Source organism: Rhodamnia argentea, chromosome 8, assembly GCF_020921035.1.
Source record: "Rhodamnia argentea isolate NSW1041297 chromosome 8, ASM2092103v1, whole genome shotgun sequence".
In the NCBI taxonomy this organism is placed as follows: Eukaryota; Viridiplantae; Streptophyta; class Magnoliopsida; order Myrtales; family Myrtaceae; genus Rhodamnia; species Rhodamnia argentea.
The window spans coordinates 13,659,562-13,677,406 of record NC_063157.1 but is presented as its reverse complement, the minus strand read 5'-3'; the positions used below and the strand labels follow the sequence as shown (position 1 = coordinate 13,677,406).

General features: G+C 38.3%; 1 protein-coding gene and 1 long non-coding RNA gene across 3 annotated transcripts; both read right to left on the bottom strand.

The window, feature by feature from the left end:
• Positions 1–3,809: 3,809 nt before the first annotated feature.
• Positions 3,810–4,295, bottom strand: LOC125316206. The gene is made up of 2 exons (XR_007199511.1): positions 3,981–4,295; positions 3,810–3,869 (listed from the first exon to the last, which is right to left on the bottom strand). It is a non-coding gene; the product is annotated as an uncharacterized LOC125316206 (long non-coding RNA).
• Positions 4,296–9,484: 5,189 nt separating this feature from the next.
• LOC115752887 (polypyrimidine tract-binding protein homolog 1) lies at positions 9,485–16,759 on the bottom strand. Of its 2 annotated transcripts, none has more exons than XM_030691300.2 (10): positions 16,440–16,759; positions 15,934–16,143; positions 13,490–13,552; positions 13,323–13,396; positions 13,113–13,208; positions 11,653–11,710; positions 11,471–11,575; positions 11,307–11,388; positions 10,435–10,547; positions 9,485–10,213 (listed from the first exon to the last, which is right to left on the bottom strand). In XM_030691300.2, the coding sequence occupies exons 1-10, from the start codon at positions 16,620–16,622 to the stop codon at positions 9,818–9,820; spliced, it is 1,380 nt and encodes a 459-aa protein (XP_030547160.1). In that variant the 5' UTR covers positions 16,623–16,759; the 3' UTR covers positions 9,485–9,817. The 2 variants fall into 2 exon arrangements, with proteins under 2 accessions (XP_030547160.1, XP_048139843.1); XM_048283886.1 differs by having other exon boundaries at positions 10,071–10,213; positions 10,482–10,547.
• Positions 16,760–17,845: the final 1,086 nt, after the last annotated feature.

Sequence of the window (17,845 nt, the reverse complement as noted above, 5' to 3'; positions counted from 1 at the left end):
AAAAGATAAATGACTGGAATTAGTAAAAAAACCTAGGCATGAAATGAGGATGGACTGCAATGCCCGAATGAGAATCAGATTAGTTCGAGGGAGAGGTAAATATTGTGTATATGATTTTGAGCCAAAGCATTCCCATCCACTCCACTTTTCAAAGTGTACTCACTTGATACGGTCATATAGGCAAATAAGCGATGTCCAAGCTCAGCAAATTGTGTTGGGCGATAATGCGAGCCTCATACAGAGATAGCAACATGACTTGTTTGGTGTACGGGTTGGGGGAAGAGAAAATATTGGTTACACAAGGGTTGATCTAAAAAATTATCTTCGTACTAAATGAGGGAGAGACATGGAGTTTGGAAATGCGGGATATTTATTGAGGTACTTCTAGAAACGACGGATCTTAGGCACATCTTTCTCCTATGCTGTTCAACTTGATAGTAATGAGCAAATAATAAACATATTTTGGGAAGATTCTAGAATGGTTATTGATTATACCCTTTTTTGTGATGTTGTGACCTTTGACACCACATTTTTCAACGACAAGAGTACAGGTCACTCGGTGTATTTATTGGATTCAATCACCATAGAGAACTTGTGATTTTTGGGGCTTCACTTTTATATGATGGAACTACAGATTCCTTTAGATGGCTTTTGAAAACATTCTTGGGGACACACAAATATAAGAGGCCTGCAACAATTTTTACTCATCAAGATGCAACAATTTCAAAGGCATTAGAAGATGTGCTTCTCGAAACAAGGCATAGATTGTGTACATAGCATCTAATGCAAAATGCCATAAAAAAATGTTGGTCATTTAATGAAGAGTGGATCTAATTGTTTGACTGATTTGAAGAAGCTTGTGTACGAATATGTAGAAGTGAAAAAATTTGAAGAGGTTGGGACTCATTACTTTCAACATATTAAGCTAGTGATAACTCTTGGCTCCAAAATCTATATAGGTTGAAAGAGAAGTGGGCTAGATGTTATATGAAATCTACAATGACCTTGGAGATGCGCAGTACATAGTTGAGTGAGAGTTTGAATGGAAATTTGAAGGATTATCTTACATGTAATATAAATGTAAATGAATTTTTCAAGAGATTTGATAAGGTGGTAAATGATAACCAACACAAAGAGTTACAGGATGAGTTTAATGCTAGAGATAAATTGCCTACGATTTTGTGTCAGACATCACCTATGTTGCAGCAAGCAAGGTCTATACACCTTCAATGTTTGAAAATTTTCAGACGAAATAGATGAAAACTTTATCCTTGGTTATCGATGAACATAATGAGATGGGTCTCTTGCGTGAATATGTTGTTGGTTCATTTGGTGCAAATGAACCGGAGTACATGGTCACTAGTGGCCCAAGCAATGAAGTGGTGAATTGTACTTGTAATCGTTTTGAGACCATTGGAATTTTATGTGGCTATGCGTTGATAACTTGGACATAAAGTTAATTCCTAATGCTTACGTTTTGAAGAGATGGACACATGAAGCAAGAGATGAAATACTGGAGAAGAGTGGTTTAGATACTCGGGTATAAATTGTCGTTATACTCTTTTTTACTCAATTTAGTGTTCTAATTTATTGGCAACTTCTAATAAATTCTATATATTCGTTCGGGGGAATGGGGACATGGATCTACTAATAGATATAGAGAGGTATATCCCGAGTTTGTTAAGATAGTAGTCAAGGGCTCACAAACTATTCGGAGATATGAATTTATCAATAAGATGATCTTGATCATAAACAAATCTCTCAATGAAATACCACTTGGAAGTGAGTCTCAAGGAAATTTGACAGCTTTAAGTGAAGATATGAGTCTCCTTGCAAAATGTACGGGCCTCAAGAAGAACGGCGGACGCAAAGGAGGAAAACAACATAAGAGCTGTTTAGAGAAGAATAAAAGAAAAAGAAAGAAGCAAGGAGACGCACCTCAAGCTTCTTCGCAAGCTTCTTCTACACCTCAAGTTCTTGAAAGTTACAATAAGCTTTCGGGTTTTTACAATAGTCTACTCAGTAGGTTGAGGCATCACAAGACTTGAATATGCCTTCCATGATAGCACCGCTTGGTGATGGGTAATGCACTATTCTATTTGCACTAAGTTATGTTCATTTTATCATGCATGCTAATTTATGATTAAATTAACTCTTTCTATTTCTTCTAGTTGACAATCGGGATGTTGTAAAAGATATTCCGATACACTTACATGAATTGGAAAAGATCTTCTTCATCGGTTAGAGTCCACTTGAGTCTAATTGTTATCTAGGTATCTGCTTTGTGACTATAATTTGATCGTGCTCTTGAAATGCCTAAGTTCTCATTATAGAGATCTTACCTGGCAATGTCAATGACCGGTCGTTCTAACTCTGTTCAGTTTAGTGCTTCTTTTGGGATTTTTAAATTTCCTTTTTTCAATTCCAGGGTGGCAAAGAGAAGCGGGCAAGTCTGAAATTGTGGATATGATACTACCATCCTTCAACTGCTGGTTTACCTTTAGAGCGCTCTTTCTATTTCTTCTATTTGACAATCGGGATGTTGATATGACCATCAGACCTTTTCCATGTGCGTGTTTCTTTCTCCTTTTTCTCTAATGACCCCTCTCTCTCTAGATGAATCCATTCGAAGTCTTTGGTGCATTTTTTTGGTGGACCAAAGGAGCTTTTTAGAGACAGGGGTGAACAAGGGGGGTGAACAAGGGGGCTTGAATTTCAATTTAGCAACTGCAGGAAGACATGTGCTTGATATATGGTAACTAGAAAGTATCACCTTGTACAAAAGATTTCCTCATGAATACTTGAGTTCTCATTTCTTTAGTTTATTTTGTTATACGTATGATATGTTCCTGAGTTTGAAGAATCAATTTTTGGAGGTTGGAAGGAAATTGAAGTTTCATCTTCTGAAGTGTGTGATCAATGTGGTGGAACAAGTGCTAAATCCAGTAGTTGTGTTAAGCAATGTGCTGTAGGTGGGATCATGAAAACTCAGAGGTCCTAACTTTGTTCAGTCAGGACCTCTGAGTTCCTTGAAAATTTTTTGTGTTTTACTTCAGTTAGGGTTTGGGAGAATTTTGTTTTCCAATTTAAGGGTAGTTTCTATGTATTAAATGAAATGCTACCTGTTGCTCTCTATAAATGCAAATGATGTTGAGATGATTGGTCGTAGCTATCCTCTAGAGTTAATGTGTGTCAATTATGCAGTTAAAATTGGCGTCAAATGACATGTTAGGTGTCAAATGATCTTAAGATGTTAAACTAGGCTGAGTTTTGGTCGAAATATATAATTGGGGAGTCAATTATGCAGTGTCATGAACTGATCCACGTTCTTTGGTGGAAAAGACAAACATCCCAACATACAAAACCTTCCCAATATAGGATGCACAACTCAACACATAAGAGATAGTGAAAACACCCCAATTACAAAATTACGCAGCCATATTCCCAAACAAATACTACATAGCCTAATCCGCCTGAAACAACATAAAGACTAGTACTTTCTAGTATACAACTCAACATCCTCATTTAATAGCGATACCAACATCCATTAAGGTTATTGTAGTCCAGAACTTCACAGTCCACCGCCTTTAGATTCTTGAGTGCGTGAAGGCTACGAGATATCAATTGAAGTCTGGTTTGGTGAAACTAGGACATTTCTACTAATCATATCTCGGAAATTGTCATTCACTTCCCTTGCATTCTGTAGCTTCTGTATAGTCAATCAAAGTGAACCTTGGGTATGTTCCAATTCTTGTATAGTCAATCGATGCGAACATCGGCTATGTTCCAGCTCTCTTCGAGTTTATTCCAGCTCAAATCGGGTTTGTTCCAACTCCATTTCCAGATCTCTAAGTATACGGCTACATCCACTGGGATAAGCATTGTCCCGATTAGACATAACAAGAAACCATATAATTTTTACATCCCTAAACCATTGAAAAATTAAAGTGTCTTATTACAAGAGTAAGCAACTAACATACCTGCTTCACATGTTCATTATTGGGACAAAATCGTGTAAGCAAATGAATTGACGTTGGCAACTCCTTCATATTGAAAAATTTCAAGTACGCTTGTTTTGCGGCTTTCCAATTGTTATATCCTTTGTAATTAGAATTACTAAAACCACTTACTTGAACTTTAGTTTGAGGCCAACTATCGTATATACCGATATTACGGCCATTGAAAACAACATAGTATTCCTTCGGCATTTCAACAAACCTAAAATAGCATAAATAAGTGACATACAACACCAAGGGATATTAACATTTAATTTACAAAGCATTCACTTTACCATGTATATACACCAGAAATACTAATGCGACATACTTATTACAACTACTTCTATACTTCTTTTTTGCCTTTGAAGGGATTAAGCAAACAGAGGAATATACACCAGAAAGTTGCTGCATTCAATCTACCAAATGCGGTTTTTCTTAGTAATCATACAGGCATATTTTATGTTCGAACAATTCGGTTACACCCCCAAAGGCAATTGTGAAGCATAAAACTATTTAAACAAGAAGAAAATATAGTATCACAAGCTAATAGTTCCGATAACAATGCAAATGACTTCTGCGGTGACACAAAAAGTTCTCATCAAATATAAAAATAAGGGGAAAATGCTCTATTTTTCTTCAATTCATCATAAATTAGTATTTGCAAAACTGAGTATCATGAAATTGATTAATGACAGTAGATTAATTTCCATTATTTGATAACTGTAAATTCATTCCAGACATTCATGGGAAGTAATGAGAAACTTTTCATATAAGAATGTCAAGTCATTCTAGACATAGGAGGAAAGTATAGACCTCTTTATTGCAAAAATGCAATGCTAAAGTTTTGCACAATTCATACGTCTGTTGCATATGTGCAATAGGCATATAAATTGTGAAACACAATTTCTTCTCTCCTTTTAATTAACCAAATTGAAGAAAAAATTTTACCTTTTCTTCTCTCCTTTTAATTAACCAGATTTCACTTCACTAATAACTACTACATACTAACAGGTTCAAGAAATCTTGATACACAATACATTACCCAGAAGCAATAGAAAGACCAGATTGGAATCCTAGGTACTGCTTGAAGCAAAACAACAAAAAAGTAAACCATCAAGCATTCAGGAATCGCCCCCAGAGACCCGTAACAATAGAAAGATCAAATTGAAGAAAAAAATTCTACCTTTTTTTTTTTTTAAAAGTGAATAGTTTGCGGCTGGTACCAGCAACCGAGAGGCGCACATTGAATCACGCAAGAGGTGGCTATTCTTTAGAAATCCTCGATAGCTCGGGGAACAAGCGCACGTACAGATAACAATTCCTCTCCATCGATAAGTGCCCGCCCGGATAGACAAAGAAAGAGAGCAAAAATTTGTTGAATGAGTACGACTTGCTCAAAAACAGAGTTGTAGGAATTGGCGAATTTTGATATCAAGGCTCAAATAAGAAATTTTACCACAGAAGCCGAGGCGAGCAGAGGTGACGCAAGCGAGAGGGCAAGCCGAGACAAAACCGGCGGCCTCGAAGTGGAGAGCCGCGACGTGTTGGGGGGAGGCGACGGACGATCCGAGGGAGGCGAGCCGAGGTGAGGCGAGCCGAGACGAACCGAGACGAGGCCGACAATCACAAGGCGGCGAGCAGGGAAGACAGAGGACGCGTCGAGTGGAGGAGACAGTCTTCGCGACACGTAGGGCGAAGGTACGAAGAGAGCGGAGGAAATTTTGGATCCGATTTGAGGAGAGAGGAAATGGATATGAGGAGAGAGAGGGAATCCGGGTTTCAAAAGTGCCACCCAATTTTTGTCTCCCCCTCCTTCAAATGACGTGGCGAATTTTTTGGGGTCGGATGAGAATGGATGGTGGGATTTCATTTAATGTTACCACCGACATTGAAGGTGTATGTTAGGGGATCGGATTCCGCACCGAAGATCTATGAGCTCAGCTCACACGTGTGGTCAAATCAAGTGGGTTTCATGTAGGGTCCAGCTCGTCCAACCGTTGATATGAGCTAGCCTCACATGATCCAAATTCGTCCGATATTATTTTCCTCCCGTTCGTCCTTTCCACCGTTCAAGGTGTGACGATGTCGCGGCTAAGGTTCTAGTTGGTCGTAAGATTCAACAATGGTCATGAATGGTGGCATTGGGTAAGCTTAGGTTATGAATAGTTAAGAGAATTCTTTTCATATATTTCTGATCGCTGCTAAAATTCATTACGTGATTATGACTTTATCTTTGTCTATCGATCGTGAAATGATCGCCGCCCGGGTGGGGGGGTGGTGGGGTGGGGCTTGCACGGGCGACAGCGGTGCTTAAAGGAGTTGACAATCGCAGTGAATGGTGGCGGTGGTTAAGCTAAGCTAAGAAGAGAGAAGGAAAAATTGTAAAGGTATAAATAATTTCTAAACTTTTTAATTTATTCAATATAACTCATGATTTTTTTTTTTGAATTGGATCCTTCTTCTATCTTTTTTTTTTTTTCAACTTAGTCCTTGTGTTAAATATATGGGTGAAATTTTTGACGCAACAGAAGATGTCAATACCACATCAATATGCTCCGCCAATTCATTGATGACGTAGATTGAACAAAGCAAAAAAATAAAAATAAAAAAAACATATACTGAAATTGAGCAATAAAACGAAATAGCAAAAAGAGAAGCCACGTAAGGGTTTATCTACATTTCAAAGATTTCAGCTGCAAATTCTGAAATTGACCAAAAGAAAAAGACGCAAATTCTGGAAGAATCGACCAAATACTTGGCTCCATCGCAGTTTTTGCAATAGCAGAAAGGAATCTTTTCGGTGAAGCCTACGGCCCCAAGTCCGTCTATCGGATCGGAGCTTCTGAATTCAAGTGATTCAAGCTTCTGCCTTGTGCATTCGAACTTCTCATGTGTCCGTTCGTTACGCGTTTGGAGTTTCTCTTCCGGAAGAAGAACCCGCGAGACCATGGCCCTCGCTGCTGCGCTCAAGGCCCGCCCTACACCTCGCCAGAAAGGGCTGCCGGCCTGGTGGCCCTCACCCCTTGCTGTAGACTTGTGGCGAGGGCCGCCCAAGGACGGCCGCCCTCTCTGCTAAGCGACGAGGCTGGTGAAGGCGGACGGCCAAGCAAGAAGGCAGTGACCTTGCCTTGATTGGCTCTCTCTCGTATGCTTGGGAGCGGAGTAAGATCTCATTGTCAGAATTTACCGAAAACTTAACAACCACGTCAAGAATTTAGTTTACTTTATTAGTTGAAAGAGCCCCTCAAACAAGACATATATAGCTTAATAGACCTAATTTCCTAAAAAACCCCAAACTTTATGTCCGGTACCAAATCCGTCCCGAACTTTTTTTTTTGTCTCGAAAAAATCCTCCAATTTTGGTCCAGTCCCAAATTTGCCCATAACCTTTTTTTGTCTCGAAAAAACCCAAACTTTAGGTACTGTCCGGATCTACACCAAATTTTGTCATCTCAAAAAAATCATATACTTTCAATGTATTTTCAAAACTACCCGGCGGTCTAGTCTCAACTTGACATTAGCAAAGTAACATGCGATAGATATGAACCGACTTAACATGGATATTAAAATTTGCCCTAATAAAGAAATTCTCCAAAATGAAATCGTTCTAGCATATGAAATTATGAACGAATATCTACGATTTTTTAATAGAGGGCAAATGGAACGAATTTGAGATTAGAGTCAAAATTAGTGATTTCTTCCTAGATAAAAAAAAGTTTATGATAGATTTGGGACTAAAACTAAAATTTAGAGTTTTTTCTAAGACAAAAAAATAATTCGAGACAGATTTGAAACTCGGCCTAAATTTGAAGATTATTTGGGAAATTTGGCCCAGTTTAATGACCCAAACAGGCAAAAAAGATGTTCACGGTGGTTGGACCGAAAAAGGTTAGACTAATACTGTCTGCATCCAAAAGATAAAAAAGAAAGTTCCTAGTTATGCCTAAAGTTTTTTTTTTTTTTATAGCAAAAGTGCCTAAAGTTAGTTATGTTGTAGAATAACGCGAAAATAAACAGACCGTGTGAGAGAGCACTAAATCAAAATTTCTCCACTTTGGCTTATTGTTTGCAGCTAAGGCACAGTGCTCGTCATTCATACCAGCTCTCAAATGACCCCAATGGACGCTCTTCTCACGAGATGCCACGCTCTTCTCACGAGATGCCAATTGAACTCAAACAAAACTTAGCAGCAATTGACGCTCTTCCCATGTAGATGCCAAACGGACTCAAACAAAGCTTGAGTTTTGCCAAAAGCGACGTGGTTATCCTAATGGCAATCTTTCCTCACAACCACCTTACACATAACCACCATAGTCTAAAATGAAATAGCACTTACCGATCGCACCTTGGTTATCCTAATGGCATGTTTGGTTAATGGGATTAGATATTACATTCCCCGTTCATTTAGGATGAAACCGTCATTTCTTTATTTGATCCAACGTTTGAACAGGAATAAATCTGAGTTGTTTGCCCATCTTCCTCACTCAAGACTTGGGCTCAAATCACCATACTTGCACATTCTCTTGAGACCACTCTTAGGAGGACAAACCTATCTCTTTCCAATAATTACCCAAAGCCTCCAAAAGTAGATCAGTAAAAGCTATACCAAGCTTATTCTCTATGGAATAAGAGCAAACCCGACAAGATATCATCTTGAGATAACTGCTACATTCTGAAAATCCAACAAAAGAATAGTTATTCCATTCCTGTTCCTACTCTACTCTATTCCCTTGGAATGACTTCATTCCTGCCTTATCACGTGACTCACCTGAGTCCCAAATAGGGAGAATACAAAGCCAGGATAGGCAATGATCATCGCAGAATTGCTCAACCATACCAATATCCAAGATGACTCTCTAGAAACAGAAAAAGCAACTAGGAGACAACAGTCTCTAATGGGTGAGGCCCATCACTACACCTGACCTCCTCAGTCGCATGGGGGCAACAAAAATACCTGGAAAGACAGTTCCTCCCAACATTCACGTGAATAATTTGGCGATGTTAATAGCAATAGAGGACGATAGGATTGACTTGCAGAAAAGGAGATCCTTCCAGGTTTTTATTGAACAAAGAATAAAAGATCAACGGACAAAATGGTACAAACAATACAGGACTATTAGAAAACTAAAACTGTACTTAAGCCCTTAAAAAGGTCTAGTTATGCTCCTCTGAGATGCCATGAAAGCGACTACAACTCCTCATTTGAGAAAATGAGTTCGTCAAAACCATTTGAAGAGTATGATACCTTCATTCAAGACTTTGTTGGAAATACATGAATAAAATGCTTAAATATTCAGTGAAATTGGTAGAAGCTACAGGCTAGATTTTCCAAGTCACATGCCTTCCCCCACCTCCCTTGCTGTTTGGTTCATTTCTCCATAGGATTTAGAGTAGGCTATGGACAAATTGAGTGGATGTTGAAAGAAATTCCAAAACAGGGAGTGGATAGTCTCAGTTGACTTCCAAAAAAAATCCACCCATTCTTTGAAGAAGCAGCCAGGCAAACTTATGCACATAACAATTACTTCTAGCGAGCTTACAAATGGAGACAGCTAGACAACATGTAATCAGCAATTTGGAAACAACGGTCCCTATCAACAAATTTCTTCTTAAGTATGAAAGTTGCCCGAACCTCAAAAGTCAGATCAATGTCAGAAGAGATCATACATTCAAGCAACAAGACAAACCTGAGCCACTGAAGCAACTGCATTTGAATTAAAGTTAAATTTCCTTGTCCAAACGTCTCTTCCCACACTTGATCGGCATGGAAGTGGAGAAAAACCACCTAAAGATTTTACCACTGAGAAGTCAGGCACAGCTCAATGCCCATAATACGGTGGTTGGCCAGGTAGTGAAGCTCCTCCAGGACTGACATGAGGCATTCTCATGGAAGCTGCATTTGGAGAAATTTGGCCAGTGTGTGGCATGGGAGAAGAACCAACTGGCATGGCAGCAGCAGAATACTGAGGATAGCTAGGTGGGGCAAAGTTTTGGCCAGGAAAAGAACCAGAAGCAGAGACAAAGCCTGGTCTCGCATTCATTGTCTGATCCCATGAGGGAACTTGGCCCCCAGGCATTGGAGCTTGCGCAGAAGTTGCAGCACTCATCGCAGGATTCTGCCAGACTGGTGGGGCAGCAGGATGTCCAGAACTGGGCTGGGTTGCAATCAAACTAGGGTTGGGGATTGTATAATCTCTACTTTTGTCACTGTAAGCCTACAGGAAGAAACAAGGGATTCTTTTCAGATTCGGAGGACAGATCCGTCGATGCTGTTAATTCTGTCGAAGGGTAAAGAAAAGTTGACAAGAAAGAGCAGCATCGGTGTTCTAAGAAGCATACATCATTAGGTTGTTTTGGCCAAAACAGGTCCAACTTTTTCTTCTTTTCACATCATTATCTTTTTCCTCAATGATTTAAACAATAACTCAAATAATACCTTTATATTGAGATCAGTATGACGAGAGTATGATAGATGAAGCTTACAATAACCACCATCATAGATGCAATGGCCCTCTAACGCCTCTTTGGCAACTGCTGCAGTCGTTATGTCTAAGAGAGAAAATTTCAAAACATCAATTGTCAAAAAAAAAAAAAATCATTCACTCACGAATATAGGAAATCAACCAATCTGAAATCAGAGGGAAGTAATAAGACAAATCAATAGATTTCTAAAACCACCAAATAGATATGGTTCTGATTGATACATTCTCTAAAACTCCGAAAACAGGAAAAAATGACAAAAAAGCGTTGTCAGATAAAACTACTCCTTTCAAAAGAAAAAAAAAAATAGCAGAAGGCTAGGAAAACCGGAAAGCCAGAAACCCAACATTGAAAGAGTAAGGACTAAGGTGCGTAGCGAAACACAACTCGTTAGAGCAAATTCCCAAACCACTTCTTATCTTGACCAATTGACACACAGAATTATCAACTAAGACTGCTAGCTAAATAGGGATTGCTTTTCTGACCCCAATTTTTTTTTTAGGGATTGCTATCATTTATTAGAAAGTAAATGAGTAAGAAAAAGAGAGAATCCCCTAGTGGATAACAAGTGACTCATATGAGTATGAGATACTATATTCTAAAAGATGTTATCATTCCCAAACTATGTATAACCATAACCACCACTGCCATTACTGGATAAAATAGGAAATTAAAAATAATAATAATAACGAGAAACCAAACCTTCTGGCAAACTCCAATACATGAATGAGCTACGCAACATCTCGATTCGAGGCAGGTCCATAAGAAAAGAAAGACAGTACAAACTACGCCAAAGAAAGATCACCAATATTAGGAAAAGAATGATACCAGGGTACTGAATCAATGCTTGAGTTCCACCATTCTTCTCAAATATAGCAATTTTTTGCACAGGACCAAAGGCAGAAAACACCTGTAATAAATGAAGTAAGATTCCTCATCTTCTAGCAAACGAACAATCTTTAAAAGTAAAAAGATGCAGGACAACTGCCCACCGTGTGAAGTGCATCCACTGTAACAGCATACTGCATGTTTTCTATTGAAGCAAGAAGCACATTACTCTCAGGTTCATTCCTTTTTCCATCAGGACCTAACGCAGGCTGATTAAGAAAACCTCATCAATGAAGGACTATAAGCCATTTTTTAGTGAACAATATACGAAAATAAAAAACCTTGCCTGCATAATTCCCTCAATTGCAGTTGGATTAACAGGAAGATAAGGATTTGTGTAGTCCCTGTAATTACGGCCAATCAAAGCTCACACATCATAAAACAGCTAGAGTCCACTCTTAATAAGCAGTTCTAAAGAAAGACCACGATCACCGATATTGTTGACACGGACAATTAGAAAGTAACTTGTTCTTCATCAATAGAAAGGAACCAAGAAGCACTCATTTAGAGGACACATCCGCTTCACACGTCAAAATAAACAAGAATAGCAATGATTGGAAGTGAAACAGACTACCAATAAAGAAGATTATGTGCAATATATACTAAGAGAATACAGATATTTAAATAAAGCACACTCTAGGAATGTGATGTATTATTCTATCAGAAATGCAGCCACAATCAGTACAACGATTAGGAACTTCTATAGATGTCTAACCCATCCAGACCCCAATATAGTGTTTACAATAATTAGTTCTGAAATTGCAATTTGGGCTCTTCATAATAAAGTTACACATCTTGGGGAAACTAACTATGCAATCTTGCAAGGTTAGTAAATATAATGACAAAGTAGCATAATTTCCACAAGTGGAAATTAAAAATAAGCCTAGAGTTAGGGCTTTAGGTAAAGATTGAAGTACAAGTAGAAGCAAACAAATGCCAAGGTATGTTCACCCAGAGGTAATATTTCGAGTTTTAATTTGAAGGAAAATTTGTAGGAACTGTTTTAAGTATTTGCAGCTTACTCACAAAATTGGACGCAAATTGCTTTCAATTTGAAATTTCTTTCTTTCTAGCTTTATAATGACCTTAGCTTTTGGATGCAACTCAAAGCTAAGGTATGTTAACAAATATCAGCCCCTTGTCTGAAATAATTAATAATGACATTAATTGCTTTCTAGCTTTAAAGAAAACTACTTTTTCAGTTTTCAAAACTCCAAGAACAAGGTAGGCAAACCAATTGCATATCCTAATCAGCCTTTTGTTATCAATAAAGATGAAGAAACAAAAGAGAATGATTAAAAAGAAGACAGGAATAACTCAATAACCAAATGCATATGTCTCTTTAGCTTTGAGTTGAGTCCTCACTACTTGCAACTCATGAAGCTTACATGGATCTATGATGCTGAAATCCACGTAGGTAAGACATAAGCCAATGTGACAAAGCAGTCTCTTGTTGAGTTACTTGAAAAGAACTTAGAATGGGTGCACATTCACGAAATTATGCAAAACTCAAGGAGGTAATCATATGAGAGAAAAAATTACTAATCAGCCATGAAAACAACTCCATGATCTCGCCACAAGCTTCACTACCCCTAGATAACAAAAAGAACACCCATCAACCAGCAAAACCTCAAATGCCTAATCTAATAACACAAGAGCATGAAAAATATTATCCAAGTTGGGGTATACTGAAAGCAACAAAGGATATTTAGAAAAAACAAATCATTAGCATGAACCCATCAATACCTGCTTCTATGAGACTGGAACTTGATGTTTAAATCCGTATGGGCAGAATATGTAATTCGCAAGTTACACGACTTAACATGCTCTGGAAGTAGGTAACTGGGCAGAAAGAAAAATTTGAAGAAAATAAGAATAAAATAGTTGTCCTGGGAACCACACATACTAATTGCAGATCAGAAAGTTTTGAGGCATATAGCTATTCACAATACATGCCTGGGTATACTTCTTCCATCTAATTGAGTCCTTGCTGCAGATGCAGTCTCAACATCACTAAATTGAATAAGTGCCTGCAACAGTGTCCCTCGAGTTCATCAAATGAAACAACAAAAAGTAATAAGATAATTCGAAAAATAACATGTTTTGTCTTCAGATAGTCTCACCTGAAAGCCAGCAGCCTTCTCAAATGTGGCAATTTTGTGTACAAATCCAAAAGCAGAAAATACCTAAATTGCATGCATCATCAGTGGAACATACCAAACAGATGAGTTGCATAGAGAAAACTCAGAACAATGCAGAAACACCTATAAAGGAACTTGACCTGACAAATCAAAATAAAATTCACAAATTGGCAGGCTCAAAGGCAGAATGACACTTGTGAACTTGTGCATTAGCATGGACATTAGGTTATAGTACTGGAGCAGTATAATCCCACAAAATCTCCAAATACAAACAAAAGGTGTGAGTAAAGAATTAGGTGAATTTCGTGGTATTAGACCCAAAAAAAAAGAAAGATGGGCTCTCAACCCATGAAATGAAAACCCACAAGTGACTAGATGCCTCCCCATAAAGATAATAATATAACAATTTTTCAGTCCAATTCAAAAAAGAGAAAATCGTTGCTTTGAGACATTGTGGAGAGATATGAAGTCTCCCAGTGGATGCGTAATATTATAAATGATATAAGAGATAGCACTATCGGAATGAAAGAAAAGTACAGTTTGTCCACTAACTTTGCCCCCTGTGTCACTTTGTTCCCTGGACTTTGTTTACTATCTGACTTTGCTCTCTTATACTTATACAACATGCATTACCTGCAAATCTTGCCACCTGATGATTTTTGGCCAAAAAAAATTTGGTTGCAAGCCTTGCATATGATCAACCTCTGAGGGCAAAAGTAGTAAAACTTCAAAGTCCCAACTTTAACATTTTCTGTGTTTCTTGGAAGCATTTGCCCCTAAGTTACAATCGCAGATATGTTTTACATGTATGCAAGTACACATGGAATCTGGATCCTCTACTGAGCTTAATTTGAAAGTTTCAAGATGATTTTTATTTGATAGTTTTTCTTCCACTAAGTGCAATAAGGCTTAATAGTAGCTGTGGTTTATGAATTTGCTGTCCGTTAAGAAGTTAATAGAAGCAACGCCCACGGCAATAACTAAGCCTTATTCAACTAAGTGGAGTTGGTTATATGGATCCTTTTACGCCATTATATTAATCAATATACTCCTTGATACGGGATCGCGGTAATGGCATAAAAAGATCCATATAACCAACCCCACTTTAGAGAAATGAGACCTAGTTCATGTCGTTGGTTATTAATTTTTGAACTGACAGCAAATTCACACATGGTATGAGATTTCTTATAGAAATTATTTTGGTTAGACTCCTAGACAATAAAATATTAAAGTAGAAACTTTGAGGAATTAAGTATGGAAGGGAAAAGGAAACAATAGAAACTAATGCACCAACTTTGTTGTCCCAGAGCAGGAACACAAACTATTCTTTCACATGGGCGCAATAAACAACACTTGGAGAACATATTGATGACGGGGAATAGATCCTTTTCATTTTTCTAGAGAAATTCAACTATCACAAATTCTTCCAAATTAGGTCCTAGAGCTAAAGAAGGAAATGGATCTGGCGTTGGAGTGCTATGTACAAGAACAACATATATCAGAAGAGTTAGTAGTAAAAGCAAGTTTAGATGCATTGAATATAAAGGTTATTAATCCCTCCAAAAGCAAAAGCGCAAGAACCACCACCACCAAGACCCACAGAGCATCTTGAGATTTCCACTCTAAAATTTAAGTGATATTGATGATATAAGTGAGAATCCAAATGGTATGGGTTTCCTCTTTTAGCCTTTTGAGTTCAAGTACCACTTTGGCCATCAAACATAGGTGCAAGCAAGTCAGTTCACATAGCCAATTTCTAGCCAAAACTTACTTGTGACCAATTAATAGCCAAAGTTGAGCAGTGGCATGCTCTTGCTCGGAGATGCAGTTATATAAGTGCAGGCGGATTAAGAGACAAAAGAAGCTCCAAGTAGGAAGCGATACAAAAGTTCAAGAGGCAAAGTAATTTCTTTAAAAGAAAAGCCACATTGAGTTTTGTTTCACTTGGCTGACCTTCCACAGCAGTAACCGCACCAACCCATCCAGTGAGATTACAACCGGAATGAAAGTGAATTTCAAACTTCACACTAGAAAAGTTAGAAGAGAAAAGGCTAGAAAAAAGCCAAGAAACAAAAATTACAGTTTTTCTACATAAAATAAGGAAAAGGTTTCTCAATGTTCAAGGCCAAGAAACAGAAATTATAGTTTTCCTACATAAAAGAAGGAAAGGCTTCTCAATGTTCTGGGCATAAATAAACTACATGCAAAATTCATTTTAAGTAGCTAAAAATGCCTCCTGAAGCATGTTCTTTCATTAATTGGAGCTCCAGAAGGCTCTGTAGACCTGAAAGGTGGTGAGACAAGCACCGTTCATCATAGAGAGTTTTAATACGAAAAACTAAAGAGAAAAAGTATCGCCTTCTCCAGTCTATCCTCATGTACTCTATAAGAAATGAAGGCGAATTTTCAAGTAATTAAAAGCTCACCAGGTGGATAACATCTATGCTCACATCGCCAGCCTCAACGCCCTCCATGGTAACCAGCAAAACATTTCCAGGAACATCTCCTGGACTCTTATTGTGCACAATTTCATGTCTATTGGAATACTGGATATACACAGTCTTGCCACGAATCTGTGCAGGCTCCGAGGATGAAGCGTAATATGACACCATCGAGATAGCATGACTTAGCTCAGTCTGCGAATAAACAAACAAATCCAAAATCCAAAACCAATCAGTGCAATTCCGACAATCACCAAACACATGTAGTCATTTCTGCAGAATAATCAAAATCTAGCAACACAAACTGTTGTACAGCATCAGACATGTACAAGAACAGATAAGGGGGAAAAACAAATTGAACGGATCACCCAATCTTATCTCAATCGGATCATTAACCTAGCCAGAAGGCAAAATCACCCAGACGAGCACGGAAAGAGTAATCACGAATCAGGACGGAGAATGAATTGGACAAAAGCTAGAGAGGGACGGACGAATTCGACGAAAGCCTGGTTCTTGTTGGCGCCGACATTGCACTTGGTGTTGACGACCTTGCCGAAGGGCTGGCAGAGCTCGATGAGCTCCTCTTCGCCGCATTCCCACGGGAGGTTGCGGAGGTGGATGACCTTGGACGGAGTCTGCGTGTACCTGAACTGAGGTTGTCCCGACGTTGACATATCTAACCGGCGGGATTAGGGTTCTCTCTCTTTCTCCGCAGGAATTTTTTAGGGATTTCGAAGGAGAGGAAGAGGGCTTTGCGGGTCGGTGGATCAGAGGTCAACAGGAGTTGTCCGGCCAGCGCAAAATCATGACGGCCCGTTCTATTAATATAACCGTGAATGCTTCTTATTCCAGGTGATCCGGTTCCACGTCAGCCCAATACGTCCAAGTAAAATTTGACCGAAAAATAACTTCTCGTAAAATATTTTTTGAAATTTTAGATATTAAGGGGACAGAAAATAAGTAACCAAAAAAAATATATTTTCCTATCAATAAAAAAATATCCTTCTAAATCTTGAGAAAACATTTTCCTTTTTTAAGAAGTGAAAATCATTTTTTTTCATGTTTCCTTCCTCCTCTCTGACACACTTCCTTTATTTATAACTATTTTTTCACTTTATTTTTCAAAAATTTAAAACTTTTATATTTTCTTTTTCTTCTTGATTTTTTTATTCTTTTTCTTTTCTTTTCTCCTTTTTCCTCCTCCTTCCTCCTTTCTCTAGTCGTCGCTCCTATATCCATCCTCCGGCCTCCTTGCGATTGGCCATGACTTAGGCCGGTGAGCTCATGGAAACCGGTCTCGACGATTTAGACTCACCCAAGGTCGGCGAGCTCAAGCTCGACCATAGCCGGTGAGCTTCAAGCTCGGCCGAGGCCGACGTGATCCAACCTCGCCACGGGAGCTCGGCGATCCGGTGTGCCTCGACCTTGCTTGCCATGGCCGAGCTCGAGCTCGCCCGCAACCGTTGCCGTGGTCGGCGATCGACCGAAACCGGAAGAAAAAAATTTAAAATTAAAAGGAAAAGAGGAAAAAGAAATAAATAAATAATTGAAAAATCAATTTTTAAAAAAAATTAAAATGAAAAGAAAAAATAGAAACATAAAAAATTATTAAAAGGAGTTCATGGAGGAAAATCAAAGATTTTTCAAGCTAAATGGTAGAAAATATTTTCTAATGCATTTTCAGATTTTAGCCAAACACCGAAAAATATCATCATTCTTTTGGAAAATGACTTGCCGGAAAATATTTTCTAATGATTTTAGCCAAGTGCCGGAAAATATCATCATTCTTCTGGAAAATGACTTTTCAAAAAATATTTTTCAAAAGTCTCGCATTTTTCGCGAAATAAATGGAGCTTTCGGAAAATATTTTTTCGGCAAGTCATTTTCCGAAAAATGA

What these genes read in the sequence shown, in the direction of transcription:
- LOC115752887 (XM_030691300.2), bottom strand. Translation starts at nt 16,622, where the DNA reads ATGTCAACGTCGGGACAACCTCAGTTCAGGTACACGCAGACTCCGTCC. An exon ending in ACCAGGCTTTCGTCGAATTC is followed by an intron (nt 16,144 to 16,439) that starts GTCCGTCCCTCT and finishes GTTTATTCGCAG; the next exon opens with ACTGAGCTAAGTCATGCTAT. An exon ending in GCATAGATGTTATCCACCTG is followed by an intron (nt 13,553 to 15,933) that starts GTGAGCTTTTAA and finishes CATGCAATTTAG; the next exon opens with GTATTTTCTGCTTTTGGATT.